Source organism: Pezoporus occidentalis, unplaced genomic scaffold (genome assembly GCF_034315485.1).
Source record: "Pezoporus occidentalis ecotype Australia unplaced genomic scaffold, CSIRO_AGI_Poc_V1 ctg214, whole genome shotgun sequence".
Lineage (NCBI taxonomy): Eukaryota > Metazoa > Chordata > Aves > Psittaciformes > Psittacidae > Pezoporus > Pezoporus occidentalis.
Window position 1 is genome coordinate 1,013,993 of NW_026914007.1, and position 25,638 is coordinate 1,039,630.

Below are 25,638 nucleotides of genomic sequence, written 5' to 3' on the forward strand. Positions count from 1 at the left end.
ATAATGAAATACCAGTAATAATCACAGATATAAGGGGAAAGAAAGCTAAGTACCATACTACCCAGCACAGAATTACAAAATGCACTCACCTCTAAGTTGAGAGGCACAATCAGCTCTACATGAGCAATTAGCCACATTCCTCTTCTTGCCTAATGTCAGTGTAACCTCATTAAACCTAATGTTTCCTTCACGTTTGTGTTTAGCACATTGTTCTGATCATAGTTTCATTGTTCTCTGAGCCACTTAAAAATATATTACACATCTAAGACCAGAGTACAATCATTACACTACATCTTCAAGAGCTATCCATGTATAAGTCAATGATTTTCTCTCTGAATTAGCTTATTCACAGGATCTGGTCTATAGGTTCTTTTTTCTTAAATCACAAAGAGATTAGCTATGCTTGGAAAGGTAATGCTCACTGTAGTTGAAACCTTTAAACCTAAAGAAACCTTTAAAATGTTATTTTAGCATATTAAGTGCATTTATCCTGCTTGTTTACAGGACGTACAAAGGTTACAGCCAGAGTAGTCAGAGTGGAGACAAAACCAGAAAAAGCAGAACCTAAAACTTTCACGATTTCATCTAATTACCGACGAACTTTCTCCAACAAAATCTCTTGTGCCACAAAATGGCATAAACCAATTTACCCTTCATCCATTTTCGTTACTTAGATCTGAAGCCGTTAGCAAATCCATTCCTTTTTTTTTTTTTTTTTACAAGATTCACACTCTTAACAGTAATGAAAAAATGATGCAAGTTCTACTACAGGGCTCTGCTTATCAATTCCATTTGCTTCATTCCTAAGTAACATGAACTAGCTATGTCTGCAGTGGATTGTTCAGTAAAATCCCTCAGGAATTTTAAAGTTGCATTTGGTTTTACTTTTTCAACCAAAACCAAAATATTTTGCAGCTTCTGTAGGGATGTAAGAACAGAAATCCGGTTATAATCCCCTGCAAACACTACAGTTTTACAACAGTATCAAAGCTAAACCAGGTATGATTCTAAGGGTGAAATTATACATGAATGAACAGTTAAATACCACTGTGCAAAAAAAGTAGATGAGCTGGATGAGAAGATGCTACGTGTATGCTCCGAACACAATTCAACTGTCAGGGATGCTTGTTGCTTGAGATTTGTTACTAGTCATCAACATAAACTTCAGGAGAGGAGGTACTCAATATTTTCTTTAGTATAGTTGGTGAGTAACACCTCCCCACTCCATGGAAACATACACAAGGTGCCATTGGTGGGGAAATGCTGAAGGCGAGAGAAGACTACAGCAGGATAAGCAATAAGAATTGCAGCAAAAGCAGAGGTTTTTATAGCTAAGAATATTAGTTTCCACCACACAGAGCAGTATCAGCATGCAGAAGCTCTCGGTCTACATTAAGTTGTGTTACTTTTACTGACACAACTTGCTTATATTAAAATATGTCAACATTTGCCTGTTTGGGGAATTTCTCAGAAAATTAATAAAAATATTACTGGCATATAAGAAAAATACTAGGTGTTACCTGCTGAGAGGCAATAGAAAACTGTGCCACTCCTTCACAGTAAGCACACAGTGCTCAGGGTTTAACTTAAATTGCCTACATCTAGCAGTAAGTTTGAAGACAGCTATCGATCCCGGGCAGCCCCAGCATGAGTGTGACTGGCATCTGCAGAATGGCCCTGGAAATCACACACTCAAATGATTACTGCTTCTTGCTCTGTGCTGGAACTGACCAGCGCAGCTCTGAAGTTCTGAACATAGCACAGACACGGACACGCCATGAAGGCAAACCAGGCACTATGAGATTAAACAGAACCTCAAGGTCATGTAGGAACCATAATTTAAGTACTACCCTGCACGATGCTCAGTTACAGCCTATGAAAGGTTTACCTTTAAACTAGTAAAAGAATTTTTACTTTTCAGCAAGATGCACTTCAAAGTAAAATTTGGCATCTGTATCAGTGTGCTGCAGCGGCACTACTTTTTGCATTAAACTGAGAAACATTAGGTTTCTGTTCAATTATTTTGCCAATTTTTAAATTCTGATAATTTTACCTTTGACTTTTACTTATTTTAAGCCTAGGTATTGACACACACCATCTTTTTTCAAATATCTGGATAAAGTGTTTGCTTCAGGGCCAGACCAAAGCCTGTCTAACCTAGGGCTTTCTTTTTAGCCAGAGAGACTACATACATAGGGATGCTGTAGATTCAGATGCAATATGTAAAATATGTGTGAAAGATTTGGAAAAGGTAGGCTCAAGTCCTGCAAAATCCCTGCAGGTAAGCCCCAATACTCTGACCTCAGTAATTACCTTTATTAGTCATTGCTACTTTTAAATAGACTTGTCAAGGATATACACTATTTTCTTACTTAAGCAGTAATGGAGAGACTGTTGGACATACACAAGACAAGAATACAGTATAGTCCAGACAGGATAGTGTTACACTGACTTTATCCAAGAACTGCACATTACTGGAAAGGTATTTATTAGTCATTTACCATCAAATAAAAATTGTATGTGGTACAAAAACCATACGCACACACATATACACAAAATTTGAATACCTCTAAAGTAGATCATGCTACTTCTTCCATCACTATGTAGCTCAAATAGTAAATCTAATAATGGCAATGTCATTTCCACCTACCCCTTTGTCATTGTCTGTAGTGTATTTTTTGTCTACCTACTCTCACCCAAAATCATTACAGAATTTTTTTCATACAAACACCCCCATATGTCGACCAGGTGAGACAGAGTAACACTGAAATAACAACCTGAAGAACCCTTTCAAGAATGTTATCTCGGTTTTGTTGAACTGATTTACAAAATGCCTACTTACATCTCTAATTTGCACAGCTCAAGCCTCAGTAAGACTGGACAGAACTGACTGCAATTTAAGGCTCTTTTGCCAAATTACATTACATACAGACAGTCTAAAGAAACCACATTGATGTAAGATGACTCTCATTTCTTTAACACAGCAGGAAAACACCAGCTATTTTTCCATCAGTACTTTTTTCCTCCTCTGCAATTTGAATGCTCTCCTTTTGGAAAAGACTCAGTTTACAAATTTTAGCCCTCCTTCAATTCCAGGTTATACATGCCAAAGCAAGACCAGACCACTCACATTTTCCAATCGCACAAAATTTTCAAGAAATTACTTTCAGGCTCTTTACAAAAATTCAAAGAAATTAAAAAAATAAAAAAAAAAAGAAGAGAAGAAAAAGGTGTATTTTGCAGTCAATTCCACATCTGACATTCAGCTGCATGCAGCTAACCTTTGTGTTTCCCTTTTTTCTCCTTTCTGGTGCCGCCAGTCTGACAGCTTGCAGCTGCAGCCTTGGTTTTTTTAGCTGGTTTCGGAGCTTGGGCATCCACTACCACCTTTACATCTTCCTGCTCGGCCTCCTGCACTGCTTGAGAGATTCAGGGTACCCCACCATAAAGAAAACAGAGAAGAAAGAAACAAAGAGAGATGAGAGAATGATTTCAGAACTCTGTGAAGGTATAAAAGCGCAAGCAGACACAGCAGAGTTTGTTTGGTATTTCAGACAATTCATGCAGACAGAAGAGTCAAATAAACCATAATTTGCAAAGCTATGGTAAACCTGAAAGTGTTAGGTTACCTGGAATGTATTTCCTAACTTTTTTCCTCCTTCCAATAATCTACTAGCTTCTAACTTTCAGCTCAAAAGTGACATCAGAATATTAATGTGTTGCTGAGCTATTGTAGGAAGCACTTTTCCTCACAGTAAAGCTCTGCAAGACTGATCATCAACTGTGGCAGCATGAAGCCGGAAAAATTGTATTTAGAGTTTGCACTGCCTGTGCTTAAACCTACATCTTAACCTGAAAACATGGAATCATTGGAAGGTTATTTTCAAAATACAGCTTGCACAGTTGTATATATCACAGTACGATGAACAGAATGGCCATGCATTTTACGGTGAAAATACACCCAAGCCGAAAATACAAACTCCTCCTGCTTTGTAACATATGCAAAAACTAATTAATTCCTTAGAAGTCTCAATATAATATGCATGGCATAAACTGTGAATGCCAGCATAATTCATGCAATGCCAACTGTTTTCAAAGTAAAAGGATGCTTTTTCATTTTCTAAAAGCATGACACACTTTGAGGTCAATATGTGAATCCGTGAAAGCAACACACAGAAACTCTTTCTTCTGGCCAGGCCAAGCCTTGAAGTGAAATAATATTGAGTTTACAAAGACATAAATGTAACTACCTTTGTGAAATACAATAAAATAATCATCCAACTTTACCCCCCTAAGGAAACAACTTGTAAGTAGGCACTAAGTGATGTTGGTGTTAGCTGTTGGTCACGGTCAGTTACTAAGCTCCACTGGCTTCACTTGATTGTGGTTTATCTCAGATGGAGATGGCCTCCCACCATCCCTTTTTATTTCTCGAAACTAAAGTGCTTTATTTAAAAGGATAAAAACAGTCCACTAAGGAACCTTACCAGAAGGAACTGGTTGCCCATAAAATTACTTTTAAAATATCCTGAGAAACTAAATAAACCCCCAAAAGGCCAAATGATGCTCAATGACATGTGGACTGCCAGTAATCTCTCTCTGAAGGCGGAAATTCTCCCTAGGCTTCTGGTCTGTGAGGCAATTTCCCTGTTTGTCAGGAATCCTTCCTGCAAATGAACGGCAATAGAAGCACCAAGGAAATTCTTAGAGGAGTAAGATGAAATGGATTTATCTCTGTCTGTGGAGACTGTAGCTTACAAACTACACAGCTACCCTCTTCAGCAAAACAATCTGTCATGAGTAGCATTACATTCACAACACAATGAGCATCTGAGGCACTCTAAACACACGCTCCTTTTCTCATTACACAGCGGAAGAGTTCCAGATTTATAAAAAATATACATTAAATCAGTAGAGGGGTGAGTAAAAGCCCAAAGAAACAGCTTGTCACTGCCCAACACCTCATATGTGTCTTCATCATCCATTACTCACAAGACTGCAGTCCCTTCGCTGAGTGTAGAGGAGCACTGGAAATGAGTAAGACATAACCAAAGGAGTGAGTGCACAGGATGCTAGGGAAAATGCCATTAAAGAGTACACTGGGTCCTATTTTCATGGACATGGCAGCCTTGGGCTAAGCAGGGAACCAAAGAGTCCCTGCTCCACAGTCTTTAAATGTGTGACTTACCAACCCAGCAATCTATCCTGTATTTGTAGCTCAGTCTCTCTTTAAAAAACAGGGGTTCTTTTGCTTTGAAAATGCTAATCCACATTATAATTAAATTCAGTACAAATTGCCTGTATTAAATGAGCAGACAGTTCTCTAAATCATTTTAAATATGGCCATATTCATTCACTCAGATGAAGCATCATTTACTTGGTCCAAAGCAACAATTAATCAGCAAAGGATGAAACATTCTGACACTGCTAATTGAAAAGCTAAAGACTTATCTTCACTATCTTGTCAGCCATCCTTTGATCTAACAACTAAAAGCCTGAAGCTTTTTGAATTACTTTTGTCTTACAACTTTCAGCAAGAGGTATCTAAGTACATACATGATGGAGCTCCAAAATGCAGAAAAGGCAATTATTTTCATTTCTTTCTAAGGCAGAGAACAAGATTTCAGTTCAGTAGCCATTCTGAGCATACACCATCACTGCTGCCTCTGGTAAAGAGGACTTTCACTTTAAGTGATAGAGGCTTAAAAATAAGATTTAAACCATAAATGTGCAGATGCTGCAGCTGGGTTCATGAAAAGAATTGGCACAGAATTTCCTGTTCCTAAAGGATGATTTTCTGAGCTTTACAATTACGTTTAAAGCACCACCTCTAAGATAAATTCAAATCTAATCCCAAAATACCATCTGCACCACAAAACCATCTTATTCTTAGCTATTAATTATTGGGAAAATCTCAAGTAAGGCTCATCTACTCACTAATGTTTTCTCTCGTGACTGCAGATGCCAAAGAAATAACGTATTTTTGCTACTGACTGTACAAATTCAGTTCAGGACAGAGCTGAATTCCTGGACATTTGGCTACACGTATGCATTTAAGCACAGGATAAGCACTGGTCTCCCCTGCCTATAAGCACTAACCTCCTCATGGGTAACTGCTGCCCACTGCAACGAGGCAGGAAGTGAAGTTCACAGTGCACAGTTCCTGCCAACAGGGCCAACCAGTACTTTGATCCCCGCAGAGGAGTGGGCAATGGGCTGTCTTCTGAAGCTTGCCAACCTGCAGAGAGAGCTCTGTAGACCTTCCTTGTTTAGTGGGTCCAACAGATTTAGATGTGGAACAAAGTAAAAAACTCTGTTTTGTGTTTCCAGTGCTTTCTCCTGCCCTGGAGAGCTGTAAGAACAAGCATTTCTGATACCCTCTGTACTCACTCAGCAGCTGGCCATTAGCATGTGGAACTTTGAACTTACTGAACCAGAACTCCTAGTCTGTCTCTGTAGAGATGAAGCAATTCATAGAGGTAATGTTTATCTCCAAGCATGTTGCAGGGGATCAGATGTCTTCCCCTCTGCCCTTTACTACATTTTTGGATCACTAAGTAACAGCCTGACAAGAATTTCCCTTCTCAGCAGGATGGGAACCTTGAGGCAAACTCTAACCTGCATTATCCACAGCCTTTAGATAGCCCCATAAAACAGTTCTCCGCAAGAAAATCTGAATAAGGAAAATTAGATAAATTGGCCTCCCTAGATAATATTTGCTGATATGACAGCAAATTACATGCCTAGTTGGATGTTAAAGAGTTAAAAACAATGACAGGCAGTAACAGAGTATAAAAAAAGAATCTTAAATGCAGTTATACAGGGATGAAATTTCAAAGACTGTCACTCAAAAATGCATTCATTTCAGTACTAAGAGAAATTTAGACAACTTCAAAAATCCTTATGAGAGTTACCTTAAACAATAGAAGATGACATTTGAAAATTTAGCCTGATATTCCATGGGCCCCACCCCAAATTGTCAAAATCTTCACTTAAGCACCTGACCCCCTCCAGTATTTTCCTTTTCTATTAGAATTATTCATTTGTACTAGAATTTGCATTTGGACAAGACAAAAATGGAGGAGCATGTGTTGTGGTGAGACAGAATTCCTAACAGCAAATAGCAATGAACTCTCAGATACGGTGTTTCATTCTCATTTCAACTCCTAAATTGTAAGAAACAGTTTTGACAAAATTGGCAAGCTTTCAAATACAACAAAGACATGATTTTAATTTTAGTGTTATTCATTCATGTTCATTAAATCAAGTATTGACTACTACCCTCAATACAGGATTAGGAAAAAAATACTTTTGGGGAGATAGAAAGCAGCATACAGTGCTATCTCAATTCAAGATCTGAGCTGGAAAGAGGAACAAACAAACAGTCCATTAACAAGGTGAGTGTAGAAGGACTCGCATCTAAGCAGAGAAGGGCAGTATCCTGTCTTTGCCCTGCATCACCAATGGCTTAACTGCTAAAAAGTGGGAAAAAAGAAGCCACCCCCATGAAGCACTTCCATGTTGGACAACACTGCATGTTACAAGGAAGAGGGATAAAGCTACAGTACACAATCAAACAAAAAGATGCAATTTGTAAGGGAGTGACAAATTCTGTATTATCTGTGACAGATAACACAGAATTGGAAAAAAAAAAATTGAAAGACAGTTATCCACACACATTTATATGAGTAAATGAAAAGCACAATTTTTCGTCTGGCCTTCATGATGAGAAGTTCACACAGGACATTACTTTCAAAGTAGCATGCAATGAAAATGCAGATTTTTTTTTCCATTTACATGGCCACTTGTCTTGATAGGAGTGCTTGCACATTCTGATGATCTTAGAGGAAGAAACAAAAAAAGAATCTCTATGAATCAAAACTTACCGATCTCTATCACATAAAAATACCGTGTGCTGAAAATCAGTGGATTTGATCAGTACGCTATCTGAAGAATGACATGAGTGAAAAATCACAAAAAAAAAACAAAAAAGGAAAAAGAAAAGAAAAAGAAAAGAAAATTAAATGGCTACATTAAAAATTTGTACAGTCTCTGTGGAAAACACCTGAAGTAGAAAGAGGATGAAACAGATGATGAGGTATGTGAGAAAAACTATTGGCTCCACTGGGTAAGGCAAATGTTTATTTTATTTACCAATGTCCTCTCAACAATTAAAGTGAAATCCAGAATAAATACCATGAAAAAAAACATAAATTACAGTTCAGTGTACCTTAAATCAATGCAAATTGATTGTCCTTTTCTTACAGTTGACTGAGATGTTCTTGTGCTTCACTGTAAGAACAGCTTGCTATTTTACTTTGTAAAGTTCTAGCCTTAGTGAATCTTGCTACTGATTTGGGCTGTTCATTATTACTTTATTTATCAACTTAGATTCTGGTCTGGTCTACAATCCATCTAAATGATACTTGAATCTACCAGAAATATTGTAAAGATGGGCAAATGCACTGTATTTTACAATGCAATACAATATTTTTATGAGTTTTATATAAACAATAAAATTAGCTAAATGGAAGGGCCTGAATTAGGGCAAGGACACTGGTATGTTAGTTAACATTCAATCACACGCAAAGATTTGATTTCTGCTTCAAAATGCTTATAATCAAAGGCATTACCCCTGCAGCTAGTAACAATCATATTCCCAAAAACTTATAGTGCCCATAAATTCCCTATGTATCCTTGCAGCTTGTGTATCTAACACTGATGTGTTGACTAGGCTGCTTCTACAAAGGTGAAAATTCTCATAAGTAAAACTGAATGGGAATGGGCTGCAAAAAAAGAAACAAGTGTACACGAGAATCTGGTGCTGCTTAAGGTCACTATTAAAAGCTCACTGATGTAAGATTTCCTCAGAAAGAACAAAGGCAAGAATTAAACAAAAAATTCTTCCCAACCCCCACATAACTGCTGTCTGACCCTGGGGATGGGGGGAAAGAAAAGGAATCATGTGAAATGGATAGTTAATAGCAATGATTTCGACTCTTTGGGAAGCAGACAACTAATAAGGAGAGCTAAAATTATCCATGAGAAACCTATGCCATGAAGATTAAAGGCAGTAAGGAATTACATAATTGTTTAGTGTACTGGGGCCCTGAGGGCACGAGCAGGTTTAATTGCCCCAGTGAGCATCCCTGGGGGCTTCCACCCTCATCCTACCCATGGGCCATGGGCTCTCTTTCAGCTCATGATGCAGGTGTGGTGTGTCCCAGGTATGCCTCTTGGGAGGACCTTGGTGCTACACTCTAGGTAGCTCATCTGCATGGTGGACTGCTCGTATGTACGCTGCAGCCCCATCTCCTTTCCAACCTGGAAGCACCCTGGATAGCCCTGGATTCATCCCTTGTTGTGAATCTCCTGAGAATCCTGTTGGCAGTGGCCAGTTCTGCATGCTGTGTCTGAAGCAGGTGGGTTGATCTGTGAGGGCATCACCCATGCTGGGGTCACCCTCATCTCCTGGCCCCTGCTCCTCCCATATACTGAGATTGTCAAGGACAGAAAATAACAGCTAGTGCTGAAGTAGTAACTGAAAGCAAATACAATGTAGGTGGAGCTTATCTCAAATCTTTCAGCACCAAGAAGCACAAAAAGACCTCTAAACCTCTTGCTACCCGATGCTCTCTGATCATTGCTGCTGCGTTGACTTTATTTTGGAAATGTACTAGTGCAATCAGGATTGCTGATAAATCAAAAAGATGCTTTAAAGGATGAAGGCGAAGAGACTGCAGCTGAAAGGGAAATTTCAGAATATATGTTTATTGGAAGTTAAGTATTTTGCCCACACGATACTTGGAGTGGTGCCTGATCTCTCAGTATTACTAGTCTTGTGCACAGAACATTCCTTGCTATCTTCAAAAAATAAACCTTCTCATTTCAAGGTCAGTGGAAAACAGGGATGGCAAGGCACTGTTTTGATGAACATGCAAATATATGGAGTTTTAAATGGATAGTTAATTGATGTCATCTTATATATCTGACAGCTTGATACTTCTCAAAAAACTCTCATCATTCGTGGTAAAGGAACAGAATGACACATCAAAATTAACCATCCAGAGCTATGACTTATCATCAGAAGCCTGTTCAACACACAACACAGCCATTACATCTAAATGTGCTGCCAAATGTCAAAGAAGGAAAGTAAGAAAGTAATTTTTACACATGGTTAATCTAAATCTCTAAATTGAAAGTTGCTATGAAAATTACTCTGAGAATATGTAATTGAAAACATTTTTAATTTCAAGCCTTAAAAAAAAACAAGCCACAGCTGCAACAAAGTATGGTAATATTAATGAAAGCATATCTGGCACTCATTCAAATCTCTGCCTTCCTCAGTGCTGCAAAAGGAAAAATTGCTCCCCAATGGATATTCACCATTTTCACAGAAGTAAAATTACTCTTCTCTGTAAAAATGGGCTTTCATCATTTGCATTAAATGTAATTAAATAATGTAATTAAATTGTTGCGGTAACTAGTGTATCTCTGCATGCTACCTGGCTCCTGGAATGCTCAGTATGTAATTTCAATCTAGACTGAAAAGAACTCATAGCAGAATTTGGCAATGTCATATCAGGCTAAAATGTTTGTTCAGGTTCTCAACAAACTTCACAAAATATGTAGTGTAGAGATACAGGAAAACAAACCAGCAGATGTGACTGAAAGGCATTACAGAATGGGAAGTAAAATTTAATAAAAAATTTAAACAAACAGGTTTAAATATATTCTTATGAAGGACACTGAATTGAAAATAAACAAGAATACAAAAAAGAGAAGAGAGAGCAACTTGTAAGTGATCGCTCAGATCAGGAGAATTAAATTTATTCCAGTGAATAAATGACTTTGTTGTCTTTTACATACAATGTACACTTCATAGCAATAGAAAATTTTGTTATTGGTTCTTATTTCGCTATTTATAATGATGAAATAGTGATGAAGTTGTATTTGGTACTGCAAGAGAGAGATGCATTATTTGTAAGAGTTGTAATAACTGGAGCCAAACATCATGGAAGTTAATGGAAGGATACCTGCTCCTAGAAACAGCAGGAAGATAATTTAGTGTTTAAGCTACAAGTGTGGTCTCAAAAGTATATTAATACTTGCATTTAAGGGCAGGGGAAAGATGGGGAGAGACACTATGTTCATCATTTTACATGAACACTTTCCATTTGGACCAGAGTGCCAAAGATTCATTTTATCTTGAGTTGGCCTATTCAACTTAATTCCTGTCAGGTCCTGCAGACAACTCAAGTACTTCTGTTGTTATTAATTAGTCATTATGCCAACAACCAAATGGTTTTAAAAATATATATTACATGCAAGTCATCTGCAAGCTACAGGATTGGAAAACTTTTACCTGTAGGTGACATATGGGTAGGAACTGACAAGAAGTGATCTGTATAGAGACTGGTGCATGGTGAACTCTGCAGAGCCACTTCCCCAGTGGAAGGGCACCCTTCTCCTTCAAAGTCTCACAGCACCCAGAGGAATTGCTAGTAACACTTGTCAGGGAAAAGAGACACAATTTCATCCTACCAAAGCATCACTTCTCTGTTTTGAAGGTATCTAAGAAGAATGATCCCAGCAATATTCCTCCTTACTCTGTGAAGAAACCCTTTCAGCAAGGCCATTTTGTTACTTATTAAACCAACAAAAAACAAAAACTCAAGAGAGCCCTGTACCTGCTCAGTTTCATACCGAATTAAACTGGTCCCAGCATCCTCAATCCTAAGAAACACAGATGTAGGAAAGTCACATTTGTATTATCCCTTTTGTGAGCTGCCCCAGCTGTACTCAGTCACAGCCCCTCCATCCTACTGCATCTTAAGATTTATTTACACTTCCCTTTAGCTCCAAGCTAGAGGAAGCAAAATACAGAGGACTAGCAGCGATCACCCTGTAACTCCCTGCAGAGGATCGAAACCAGTTAAGGCCTTCTTTATATGGAAAAACTTGTGATCAGCTTAACTAGTGAAATATGCTCTTCCACTGTATCTACCTACAAATAGCTCATCAGGCCTATGTTGCATTCCAGAACAGAAGTGACTGACCTTTTACTCCACAAACTGATTATTACTCTGGAATGAAGTGAGTTTTTATTCCAGAGTAGAGTTGCCCATCAGGGAACTATCGCAGCACAGATAACTGCATCAGAATAAGTTATGGAGGTGTATGAAAGAAAATTTCCCAGCACGGAAAGCCTAACATCTCAGAATTGCTGTTATCTCTGACCTACTTTGCTCAAAGCACCATAGAGATACCTCCACAAAGGCATCCAATTATTTGTTGAAATCAACAAGTACTTTTGTGCTACACAGAATCAGTACAAGCTAAAAAAAGAGAGTACAGGAGGATGATAGGTCAAAAGAAGGGACTTTTTTGTAGCATTTGCAGTACAGGAATTGATTTCACAAACATGCTCATCCGAGCAATGTAGCTCATTTAGTAGACCATCAGCTCCCATCAAAGAGTCATTCTTAACTTAAAATCAGCATGCCCATAACAGAAACAAATGAACGGAAAAGAGCAGAATAGTTCTTTAGAAAAAGCCCAGCTGTCTCATGCATCCAACACTGCCACATACAAATGTTTTCATTGAAAGGGAAAAAAAAGCCTACCCTGAAGCTGAATACCATAGTTAAAAACGGTCATCAAAACCTAAATACATACCATGCAGTGTAACTTAAGACACAAAGCACCTTCATAGAGAAGACCACACCATAAAAGGACAAATCTGAAGTTCTTACAATATTTTCAAAAGCACTGTTCCTAACACTTTACTAGGTAATTAAATTCTCCTAAATTGGCTTTTGCTAACTGCACAGTTTATTACAAGGAGAGCTGTTCCCAGGGATTAACAAACTCCATGCTGAATATGAGAAATATTGCTATATTTTTTTTCTCATCTGAACCTTAAGAAATATTGAAAGGGTCTGAGAGACAAATTTAGAACAAACTTATTTAAGTCAAATAAATTAATAAGTAGTGCAGTAAATGGTATGGTGTAATTTTACAGGAAGGGTCACTTTTACCTTAAGAGGACGGTTAATCTTAAATTAGAAAGTCCACTCTAGTGCAAACTGTTCAAAATTTAGCTCAGTGCAGATATGAAATTTAGTACCATTTATGGGGTGATAATGTTTGTTTCTCTGATCTGTGAAAATTAAAACCTTGTTCAGTTGATATTACAGAAGGTTTAGAACAGTTCTGTACCTTTGATAAGCTATTGAGTGAAAGAGGAAAGAGAAAATTTCTGAGTTTTCTGATTAAAAAGAAAAATGTAAGGAAAACAAACTAAACTTCTGTGCAAAATAAAATTCTTAAGTCAAACTGGAATGAAAATAAATTTCTTCTTAAAAATTTTCTTCCCAGACCCTAAGAAAAAGACAATAAGAGTAAGAAATATTACTGATGCTTTTAATACATAATTAAAATAATAACATAATTAATACTAAGAGAAAAATTAATTCTCACTTATGGTAGCCTATTGTGTACAGAAGCAAGATAAAAAAGCCCATTTTAATGAAACCTTAACATGTATCAACACAATTTTCCAGTTTCTAACAATAAATTCTGTAGCTGTAACCACAGCAAAAAATTCCACCAATTTGCAAACCAGGGGTAGAAACTCCGGAACTGCATTTCTCACAGCATGATTACTTAGTCCAGTAAATACCTGCTATCTCATTTTTGAATGATGTGATAAACAACTGAAAATGAAGTGACAGGGTAGATGAAAAGTAACCATGTGCAGTTCAGAGATCTGAACTGAATAATGGATTCAGGTTTTGTTTGTTTGTTTTAAGAGCAGGATTCTGGCTGATTTGGGTTTATTTCTACCAGAGGTTTTGGATTTTAGATTTTAGACATTAAACCTTAATTATTCTGGCACCTAGTAGCATTCCCAACCTGAGAACTGCATTACCAGAACAAGCAGATTTCAGCTCTGAAATATTCCCTGAGTATTAACATGCCCATTAATACTGAGGGAAAGGAAGCCTTTTTCTACTGAGGTTTATGAATCCCTTATGAATCAAATTCAACTTAACAATCTGCAAAACAAGAACATTTGAAAATTACTGTTCTCTATAACCCTTGGAGGTGTTAGCAACCTGGAACAAGATTTACAAGAGACACAATATTGAAGAAGGGCTACCCAAGCTTCCCTCAAGGGAATCCTGAGGAAAAGTATGCATCTACCCTCACTAGGGAGCCAACAAGCATGGGGCATATTGAGAACAGAACTAACAACTGTTTTCCATAGATTTTATTCCTGATGATTAAATTCTTTGATGTCTAATAATACAGAAATGGCATATTTTTTTCCCTATGTCTATGATACCTGAAGCATCTCTACCCCTTCTGGATTCTGTAATCTTCAATAAAAAAGCACAGACCACATTGTACAAGCTTGAAATGTTGTTCTCTACCTGCTTACTAATTTTAAGGATCCTTGCAGAAACACAGTATCTTTGAACTGATTATATTCAAACTAAGCTGAAATTAGTTAACATGTTTCCAATTTATCATTAACACTGTCAGGCTTAAGCAAAATTACATATAGAAGAAAATGTAGAATGGAACAGCATAAGCATTACTTCTGTAGGAATCAAGGCTGAAGACACCTAAATATATATGGTAGAAGGGACAAGCCACTCTCTCTTCCCACAGCACTGAAATGGCAGGTAGCTACCTCACTCCCTCCTGCTAGGCTAGCATTGCAAGTTCTGATGCTTTTATCTCAAAACACAAGTGAAGGATTTCAATTATTTATTAAAAAAATCCAAAAAAACCACCGTTGTTCCCATTAGCATACATGTAACATAGAAGTATCATACTATGACTTGCAGTAAATACACATGCAATAGATCATATTTGTATACCATGATATATGGTGCTGCTGTTGCTGTTAAGATATGATTCAACCAATGGTGCTTGCTCTTCTGAATGTTTCATTCTGCGTGTCCTTGTGCGACTGTCCACATTGGACTGAACCATTAATGGCTCCTGGCGCTTTTTTTTCTGCTTCTGTTCTAGCAATGCTCGCTGAGAAAAATACAAAGAAAAGCATCTGTTACTGGACTCCAAACGGTAGCAACCTATGATAAAAAACAATGGACACCTTTACACCTTCTGCAGTGGCAGCAGTTGGCAAGTGGGATATTGGGATACTGGGTTCTAGGAAATCTTTCCAAAAAAGCCACAGCCAGCCCACTGCTAAAACACCTGCTGAAAACAGCAAATAATTAAAATAGATCTTTCTGAGCAGTCTACCAGCTGTCACAGCCTCTTGGAAATAACCCTTGGGAAAACAACAGTATGAGAGTACTGGCTGGGAGGGAAAGCAAGGGCATGAGACAAACACCAATTTAAATTTCTGTAAATTGAAAGCAGGAAATCTGCAAACTAGAATCAAGTGATAATGCTGGACATGAGCCTAATTTAACAACTATACAAGTCAAACTGTAATTAAACACATTAATTTCTCAGCTAGACCAGCTGAAAACCAAAACCTTCAGCATCCAATGGCACTTCTCTTTTTAAGCCCTCTTTCACAACCTCAGAGAACTGCTGATTTTACTTATCCATTATCTTCCCATTTCCCTGCTCCTGTACAATGATTTTTTTTTTTTTCTTTTCTTTTCTAGAAAGGAGATACACAAATCTCCTTTTAGGGAAGAATAAGAATGAAGAATGGACTGCTTCAGCTCCATAAGTTGTGTGGAACACCTCAACATGACTTCAAAATGATCAGAATCTAGTACAGGATTATGGCATTAAGAGACAGCATTTGAATTTGAAAATGAGATGCCGGTAGACATGCAAGCTGATAAAACAATGAGTAAGGAAATGCACAGAAAAACATAAAATTAAACTCACAAGGTTTAACTAAAAACACGACAAAGGACCACAGAAAAATCAAAGGGAAAGTGCAAACATCAAAATAAAATTTGATAGTAACATTTCCTGAGATTTCGTGGGAGAGATTCTGAAGAGATTCTACATTACTTTCTTGTACAAGTCATGTAGGAATACAGTAGCAAAATAGTGAACATAGCGATAGTGCCACTAGTGTACAGCCACAGGGGTTAAATCCATGGAATTAAAGGACATAAAACCTTTGTGGTAAACTGCCGTGAACCGGCATGTCTGCCAGAACCTCTTGTCCTTCCTGATCCATTAAAGGAGTAACAAATACATTGTAAATCAGCTTAAAACAAGTCCAAGGCAGTGGAGATGAGAATCACTCAAACCACAATCATAAGAAAAATTTTAATGGAAGTTAGAAGTCTAAATAAGCTGTAACCTCCACAGACCTTTCTTCTGCATTCCCCAATCAGAGGATGCAATTTTCTATCAATTACCAGATACACGTGTCAGTGATTTCATTACTTCAAGATCTAGAGAGCAAGAAGGTCCCCCTCCCAAAATCTTACCTGCCTGTCAAGCTTCTGCTGACGCAGGCTGCTCCCCTCATCATCCAGAACACTGCAAAGACAAAGAGTACGTAATTGGAACAAATTTATCACTCAAAATAACACCTAACAGCAATCACTGGAGCAAACTCTTGAAGGAGTTATCCATATAAAACTCCCACTATGTTTCAGGGAAGTTTGCCTGCCCTAACCTACAAACATTAGCTGAAGAGAATTTAAGTGCAGTCCAGGGAAAACTGAAAATCTCTGGCTTACATAAACTTCAACGGAAATATGTATTCAGACAGTTCACAAATAAATACAAGATTCACAGTCTACAGATTGCTTTCTTCTCCACTGTCTTCTAACGCAAAATGTTGAGGTACACAGCAATGGGGTTTGACAGAAAATTTGCAGGTAAAGCATATAAGAAGTGAGGAGTATAAATGAGCTGCTTAGCAACTCTGCAGTATTTAAAATTACATTAAGAAAATTAACTGGCTAATCTTTCATACACTGAAAACCAGAATTTATTCCTGAATATCTGAAAAGTCACACTTACTGCCATACACTTCAACTTCAGAGACTGGCAAGACAAACAGTTTGGTGCGCTGCCATATAATCTTTCTGCTTATTGTTGGTAGTTGGGAGATTAGCTCTGGCACATTAAATTATTTTTATTAATTAGATGTTAAAAACCAATGCCACTGAAGTCAGAAAATTATTTTTGTGAAGCATTTTGTCAGACTACTGACCACACTTTATTCTTCTGGAGAACAAAGGTCTCTAGTGTAAGAACATTATGGTTAAATATTGCACATAGATAATTACATCTTTTAAACTGTAGTATGTCATCTACAAAAGAAGGAAGTGCTATAAAGCAAAAAAATAGCCTCTTACATGTGGAATTAATTTTCTCTTACAACACATTTTTATAAAAGATTAGCCTCCTTTTTGTTTTATAAACACTCTTAACAATCAAAAGGATAAAGAAAGAAAAAACTCCAGAACAAACAAACCTGGATTCTGACCTACATCCAACCAAACTGCACTGCAAAATAAAAATATTACTTCCCATGTATCAATATATACACTTTAGGAGACAGTAACATTGTAGACTTAGAACAGCTAATAAAGGCATGCAGAATGCCACCTTTCCACTGCCAGCATTATCTAAGACTATAATGAAGCATTAGCTTTTCACAATTTACACTCAAGTTCTATGTTACAAAAGGCTGATGCTCTACAGAATTCAGCTGTGCAGTACAAGTACCTTGGGTATGAAATTACACAGTCTCTTGTAGAGACAGCGCAGTACTCATAGTCCACATGAAAAAAGAAAAAAAAAAAAAAAATTACAGGAAGAACCGTCGCACTCACAAAAATGTTCTTCTTTACATCACGCATTCCTAATTCGATGAATTACAGAAGCAAGTTATAAAAAGAAGACACACATTTCTCCATGGCATACAATGTCAGCAGCTTTTTTCAGTAGTTCTTCACTACAACTGCAATACGTATTAGCTACACTACTAGAAAATAAAACTACCCTAATGGATTAGCCAAACAATTGTGTAAAAGATGCCTAAAGTTTCAGACTTAACAGCCTGAGAAAATCCTCCTCATTTAAGACAATGCTTGAAAAAAGCAAAAAAAAAAAAGTAATGATGCTAATACAGGCCATAAGAACAGCAGAGGCAGCAATGCATATACCATCCTACCATCCATATCATGGCATAACACACTGAACAGTACAAGGGAGCAGGAGAATGATCACTGAATATCACTGAAAAGCCTGCAGTTCTATCCTTTCTTGATGCCTAAATAATGCTTATGCAAGTCCAGATAAAAAGAGGATCCAATTTAGCCCATTTATTCCTCTGCTATAACAGTAGAGCACTCCAGCTTGAGACTATGCACTTTGTTAATATTTTCTACAGGACTAGTGGACCCTGGAGTTGCTGATTAGCAACCAATATTTCACATTCGCAGATTTTCAGTCTCCTGAGACTGGGTGACTCCCAACACTGCCCATTAAGGGACATCAGGTTGTCAATAAATACATACATATGTATATAAAATAGGCTCTGTTTCTGTAGCAATTCCATCAGACCCTCGCTCTTGCTGCTTTCAAAAACGTCTGTAGTGGACTCTGAAGTGCGTGTAACCATGACTGACCCTTTTTCTCACAATTCAGCAAATCCTTACAGAAAGATTTGGCAGTTGATCTTACCACAGCATCTGTCATTCCATGCACTCTGACATGCTCCAGGGGCCAAGAGCTGAAATCCAGAAAACCTACCCTCTTCTTTCTTTGGAAAACACAGAAGTTGAGGAGCGGGACAGCCTTTGCCCTTCATTTTCTTTGAAAAGAACACAAATCAATCGCTTTCTCCTCTGGAAGAGTTGTGCTCATGCTGAGGACACAACCTATTCTGCCCCATTTCAGAAGCAGCCACTTTTTTGTTGCTCAGTGGTCCAGATAACTGGGATAGTCAAGAGACTAAAGGCCCAGCACAGTGAAAAAACTATGGCTTTAATATGGCATGACCACTACAGAAAATAGTATCATAGAGAACTGCTACAACAGTTCTTCCCATGTTTGATACGATGCTAGAAAATCCCAGCAGTAGCATGAAACTCAGTCAGTCTTAATAGAGAAATGTAACTTTAAAATTCATGAAAAATGAATTACTGAAGAGGATGCATACATATTAGCAATCTGCTGAGCATGCTGAAGTATCCTGAAGATCCAGTAAGGTTCATTTTTACTCCTATTTGGTCAAGTATCATGTATCCACCTGGCATATTGGCTACGGCTGTGACCCATTTAAAACAAAAAGCAATCTTACACCATATATGATATTGTAAACAGCACCTTCAGCTCTGCAGTAATAGTCTAATCCAAATTCAGTTAACAAATCACAGCCTGTATATATTTCTTTGCAAATAATTATGCAGGGAAGACCCTAGTCTATACACAACTCTAGCAACCTACCCATTAGAGCTTACTGGATGCTGGGGTTAAGAAGTCAAGCGTATAGCTATGTACTGAAAAGATTCATATTAGCAGCCTGGACCAAGGCATACAGAGACTTAAGTCTTAAATTTAGATAGTATTCTTTCCAAAAGTTAAACATGGCATTTGATTCACATATTCCTGCCTCCTGTTTTGTAAAGGAAAATGCATCAAATGAACAATCACCTTTTTGCCAAAGTATTGCTTTTAATACCATCTTTTTAAGACATAAAATCATATTGTAGAGACGGTTTCAACGTTAAATTCAATTTACACAAAAATAACCAGGCTTTCTATATTGCTGCATGTAATAATGAAGACAAAAATATAAGCAAGAACTTTAGTATCCTAAGCTTTTCATAATCTGTATTCCTTAAAAATCATTTAGAAAAAAACCTAAGACCAATCAAGTTTTAAGGATAAAGTTTCATGATTATATGAAGCTCCACAATTTACTTCTGAGATGAAGGCAGAAGAATATGTAAGTCAACATCTTGCTACATTTTACTGTAATTCCACATGGACTGATTTCAAGTAAAATCAGAAAAGCCTTAATTCCAAGAACACATTTCACAGTAAGCACTCTGAATATGCAAACTGCTTGCATTTCAGTGAGCTACTGCAAGAAAAAAGAATTACGAAGAAATGTTTCCAATTAGAGTGTGCGAACTGCATGTAGACACTGATTTACTTTTTTAAAAAGAAAAACTCTGACTCAGTAAAGCAGCTCTATTGTTTCTGCCTGACAAATGAGCAGATGTTTTTGTTTCTTCCTGAGACTGCTTCATAAAGAAATATTTTCCATGACAATAACTGTTTTACCAGGACAAAGGTCCAAAACCATACCTATCACATCTCTGCAGCCCAGCACTAATTGCACTGAGAAGGGTTGCTGGTCAAACAAACAAAAATTCATAATACTCAACTTTCACCCTTGCGTTTTCTCTTTCTGCCACTTCTCAATAACACATTACTAATAGCAGCACCCATAGATTCTATGTGAAATCAGGGACCTTTGCACAAGCAAAATGAACATACATCGTCAGGGAAAATTCCTGAAACAAACAGTTCACATTATAAAAAAATAAGGAGATAGATAAGAAAATATTACTCCCATTTGCAGCACTAAACCAGAAGCAATGGAAAATTAGAGGAGATATTTTCATCTTAAGTTTCTTCTGTCATATTGTCAACTGCAATTCAAACCAGATAGAAAGGGAAAAAAAAAATACACCATACCAGACTAATCTTCAAGATCACTTAGATCTTTTCCATGCACTCTTGCTGTGAAGAAAGCTGGTATGCTGCTGTGTTGTGGGATCTCTTAGAGCATGGCTGCCTCAAAAGGACACGAATGGGTGCAATGTGCAATCTGAACATTACGAAGTCTCTAAAAACATATGAAACAAAATTCCTGCAAAGAGATAGCACTTGGCTTATTGAATACCATCTGTCATATTCACCTAATTACACTTCTCTATAATCTCTATACCTCCATGAAGTTTCCGTAGTTCCATAAAACCCAACTGTTCTGGATAATATTACTGTTAGGCTTTTAGGAATAAGCTTTCTAGCAGCATCGATGAAATGCTACTGTTAAAGCCCATTAACAGGGTCAGGGACCTGCAGGCTGAAGTCATGCTCCAGAGGGAATAGCACTCAGTTAGGTTCTTCAAAGAAGTGAAATTCACTGAATTCCTAACCATTAAAGCCAGCAATGTCTATAAAGTGCCAACATCTCCAAAGCCCTACACCTGCAAGTCCCCACATAAAATAAGTTCTGCTCCTCCACGTACACCATATGCTGAGTTCACCTGAAGCCACTTGGAAGAACATTATTATAATCAGACACACACCGTAATCAAAGACTTTTAAATGAAACAAATCACTCTGAAAGACTGCAAGGGCTCCCCTCATGCTAGGAATCAACAAGGTTTTCTGACCCAAGGCAGTTGCTCAGGCATCTGATTCAGAGTAAAAGCTGCAGCTACAATCTTTATGGTAAAATTAGTAACTTTGCTCCTAGGCCATCTAAGCAAGCAAAAGCCTGGCCATCTTCTTCATTGAGAAGGAGCCCAAGGACATTCAACTGTAGTTTGCCCTTCTATTGCCAACAGCAGCAAGAGCAGAAGCATATTCACATATGGCAGAGATTACCTATCTGATACACCTAACAGTTACCACTGAACTAAGCAGTGAAGTATTGACACCAGGAACAGCTGCAGAAATGAAGGTAGCATTTCTTTATGTAAAGCTTCAGAGGAATAAAACTGTTTCACTGTGAATCTCAGTAAATAACAGTAAGTGTTCAGAATTGCTTCGCCTGCCTGTCCAGATGTTCTGAAGATCCTTAAAAAGCCTAAAAGAGATTAAACAAAGGACAGGGAGAAAAGGCAGGAATATAAACACTGATATTTGTATCAGAATTATCAGCACCAAGTCAGTGACAAAACATAAGACGATGAAGAGGATCCAACACTGTGCCAGTGATCCAAATGGCTCTAAAAGTAATGCTTGCAGGGCAGACGGCTGAAAGCAGAGACTGAATTTGTAGTTGCACAAATAATTACAGAGCCAAATGTTGTATTTTCTTTTCAAATCCTGCCTGGAAAACTACCTTAAAAATCAGTAAATGATCGAGTCCTTCCTGAATTGCTGATCCCATTTGCTTCAGTAAGGTTTATCTAAACCTCCAGTGTACATTAAGATCTATGATACTCGTTATGTCTGTCCAACAGTTCTGTTTTGGGGATTTTGAAAAGAACAACAGAAAACTTTTTAGCACTCCAGTAAGTCAATGCAGAACATTATTTGTTAATGTTTTTCTCTTCCATTCTCCTCAGTCACATTTGCACCTGGGCAAGAGATAAAAATTTTATCAGTGACCTGGAGAAGACAACTGAGTGCATGCTTACCACCTCTGCAGAGATGACAGGCTGGGGGGCCAGTTGTTATCCCTGCTGCAAGGCTGCCGTTCATTGGGACCCTGCCAGGCTGAAAGAATAAGGAGCCTTATGGTACTCAACAAGGACAAATGTAAAGCTCTGCACCTGGGAAGGAAGGCTCCAGAACAACACAGACTGGGGACCACGTGGCCAAATAAGACCTGGGTGGACAGTGAGCTGGGTGTGAGCCTGCAGTGTGCCCTAGCAGCAAAGGTGGCCAACAGCACCCTGGACCGTTCTGACAGGAGCATGGCCGTTACACCAAGTGAAGTGATTAACATCCTTCCTTTTCTCCACACTTGTGAGACCCAGTGTAGACAACTGCATCCAGTTTTGAGCATCCTGGTACACAAATAGGGAATAAACAAAAGGAGTTAGAGATGTGTGCATGCCTGCAAGGCGTGATCTTATCAGCATCACAGAGATGTGACAGGCTGACTCCTCTTATGACTGGAGTGCTGGAACGGAAGGACACAGGCTCTTCAGGAAGGACAGGCAAGGCAGATGAGATCAGCTGGAGTCAATGACCAGCTGCAGTGCACGGAGCTCTGCCTGGGGATGTATGAGGAGCCAACTGAAAGTTTATGTGTCGTGATTAAAGGGAGAGCAGGGATAGGGGACGTTCCAGTGGGGGTCTGCTACAGGCCACCCAACCAGAAAGACCAAGTGGAGGAGGCCTTCTATAGACATATAGGAGCAGCATCACATTCACAAGCTCTGGTTTTCATGGGAACTTCAAACACCCCAGTATCCGTTGGAGAGACAACAACATCAGGGCACGAGCAATCCAGGAGGCTCGGGAAGGCACTGATGGTAACTTTTTTCTCCAACTGATAGAGGAACCAATGAGAAGAGGTGCTCTGCTGGACAAGGAGCTCCTGGGCAAACTCTAACACAAAAAGGAAGCCTACAGAGGAATATTGTGAAATTGTCCAAGCAGCCAGGGATCACATTAGAAAAGCTAAAACCCTGACAGAATTCAATCTGGCCAGATATGTTCAGGGTAACAAAAAAAGCTTCTGTAAGTGCCTCAGTGATAAAAGGGAGGCTAGGGTAAATGTAGGCCCTCTTCAGAAGGAACGGGAGATCAAGCACCAGGCACTGACAAAGAGCAAACAGTCCAACAGACTCTCTGTGCCAAAGGAAACAACAGGAGCTCTTACAGATACTGTAGATAGTGCTTCGTATTAATGAGATCCGGTTTTGACTTCAATCATAAAACTGCCACTCACCTTCCAAGAACAAAACTGAAGTCACTGGGAAAAAGAAACTACAGTTTAGAATCTGAAATGTCTAGGCTGACAGCTTTAGTGAGGATGGTAAGAAGCCAGGAAGAGCTCTAATGAGAGGAAAAAAAGCAAAACTATTCCCTAAAGCACATTACGCATTTTAAATAACCTGAATTACGGGGCTGCCACTATTGCCCTGGAAAGATCAGTTGAACTAATATTTGTACAGATTCATTCTCTGCAATTACACAGAGCTGAATAAGATAACACAGCAGTAAATTGCAGGTAATGAAAATAACACCTAAGGGAAGAGTGGATGGCTGGGCTATTTCTTGCCCTCTCTCAACACACACAAACTCTGAACACAATGTTAGAAACAAAATCTATGTCCCAAAAGAGAGAGGCGAATTTAATAAACATGAATGATGGTGCACAAACACACAATAGCCTTTGGATATTTATGAGCTATGCTAAAATTGTGTTTAAAGTAGACTGATGAGAAGTGCCTTAATAGGAGTAAACTGGAAAGATAAAAAAGCCCAAAACCAACAAGCTGACCTGGAGACACACTACCTGCAATGCAGATGGATCCAGATGACAAATGACATGACTTTCAGGAAGTGTGCTTATTGAAAACACATTGCTGTCAGCCACAGGAAAGATCCAGCCCTAACAGTCAATCTGATTTCTCTTTCAGTATCAAAAATCATCTGATCTCAATCATTAAAACCATAAAATACATGCACAAACAAAACCAACCCATTAATGTACAAAGCAGACGACCACAACAAACAGTAAGTCAAATAAGCGGAGTATTGTCTGGATAAGAAAACTGTGCTTACACATACAGTGCAGAATAAGAGTTCTGTGCCTGGACCTCAGGGGACCATGACAAATGTCCCATTCCACTATAGCACTGGTAAAAGGCATCACCTAGAACAGACCTCTGTGATTCTGATGTGGAAAAGACTGAACAAGTGCAACCAAGAGAAAAACCGCGTAAGATAACTGCTGGCTGCTTTCTCTCTTATACCTAGTCTGTAAAACATGGTTTTGTCCAGTTGGCAGCATACGGGACCTATTTTACATCAAACAGTATAACCTTCCAAGACACCCATTGTCGTGGTTTAAACCCAGTCAGGTAGCTTGTTCACTCACTCCCAGTGAGTGGTGCCGAGCTGACAACAATCGAGGTCCGTGTCCGTCTTCCCCCCCTGCCTCCCCGCACCGGGGCTCTCCCCTTCCCCGCTCCCGGAGGAACGGGGAGGAGGATCGAGAGAGTGCAACTCCTACGGGTTGAGACAAAAACAGTCCAGCAACAAATCACCACCGCTACTATCAGCTACAACAATGATAAGGGAAAATAACAAGGGAAGAGAATACGATACCACCGGCCAAGAGAAACGAGCTCCACCCGGAAAACCCCTGTCCTTCCGGGTCACTCCCAGTTACCCCTCACCCCGGGCATGACGTGCTGTGGTATGGAATACCTCCCCGGCTAGCCCGGGTCAGGCGCCCCGTCTCTGCTTCCTCACAGCCTCCCCTCCTCCCTGGCAGAGCATGAGCCTCACAGAGTCCTTGGTCAGGGTAAACATCACTTAGCAACAACCGAGAACATCGGCTTCACCAACACTGTTCTCAAACTGGAAGTCAAAACACAGCACTGTACCAGTTAACACAAAGGAAAAAACATGACTGCTACTGCGGAACCCAGGACATTATCCACCCCTTATTCCATACCATTCACGTCGTGCTCAGATCCCACATTTTTCAATACACCATCGCTCTCCCACATATATACATCCATATACATACAGACCAAGAGGAAAAATCATTTTCTTAGTGCATGGACCAATCCCTATAATGCTGCCGAGTCCATTCGGTCCATGATGTTCAAAGTTCATTCTCTGTTGGGATGATGGCTGGAGGGAAGTCAGGGCCAGTCGCTGGTGACCTGGAGACATCTAGTTGATGGGCTATAAAAGCATTACACAGCAGGCAACAGCATACAATTGAGTTCA

The 25,638-nt window shown here is 38.8% G+C and overlaps 1 protein-coding gene across 7 annotated transcripts in view; it reads right to left on the minus strand.

The window, feature by feature from the left end:
• Positions 1 to 25,638, minus strand: part of TUB (TUB bipartite transcription factor) — a 76,862-nt gene that overhangs the window by 23,798 nt on the left and 27,426 nt on the right. For 2 of the 7 annotated variants that reach the window (XM_062619852.1, XM_062619849.1), the window contains exons 2-4: positions 16,446 to 16,497; positions 14,892 to 15,054; positions 3,282 to 3,419 (exon numbers count right to left, since the gene is read on the minus strand). In XM_062619852.1, the coding sequence (XP_062475836.1) occupies positions 3,282 to 3,419; positions 14,892 to 15,054; positions 16,446 to 16,497 (353 nt within the window). Of the gene's footprint in view, positions 1 to 3,281; positions 3,420 to 14,891; positions 15,055 to 16,445; positions 16,498 to 18,657; positions 18,681 to 25,638 lie in introns of those variants that run through there. The other 5 variants (XM_062619853.1, XM_062619850.1, XM_062619855.1 and 2 more) reach the window with 3 other exon arrangements.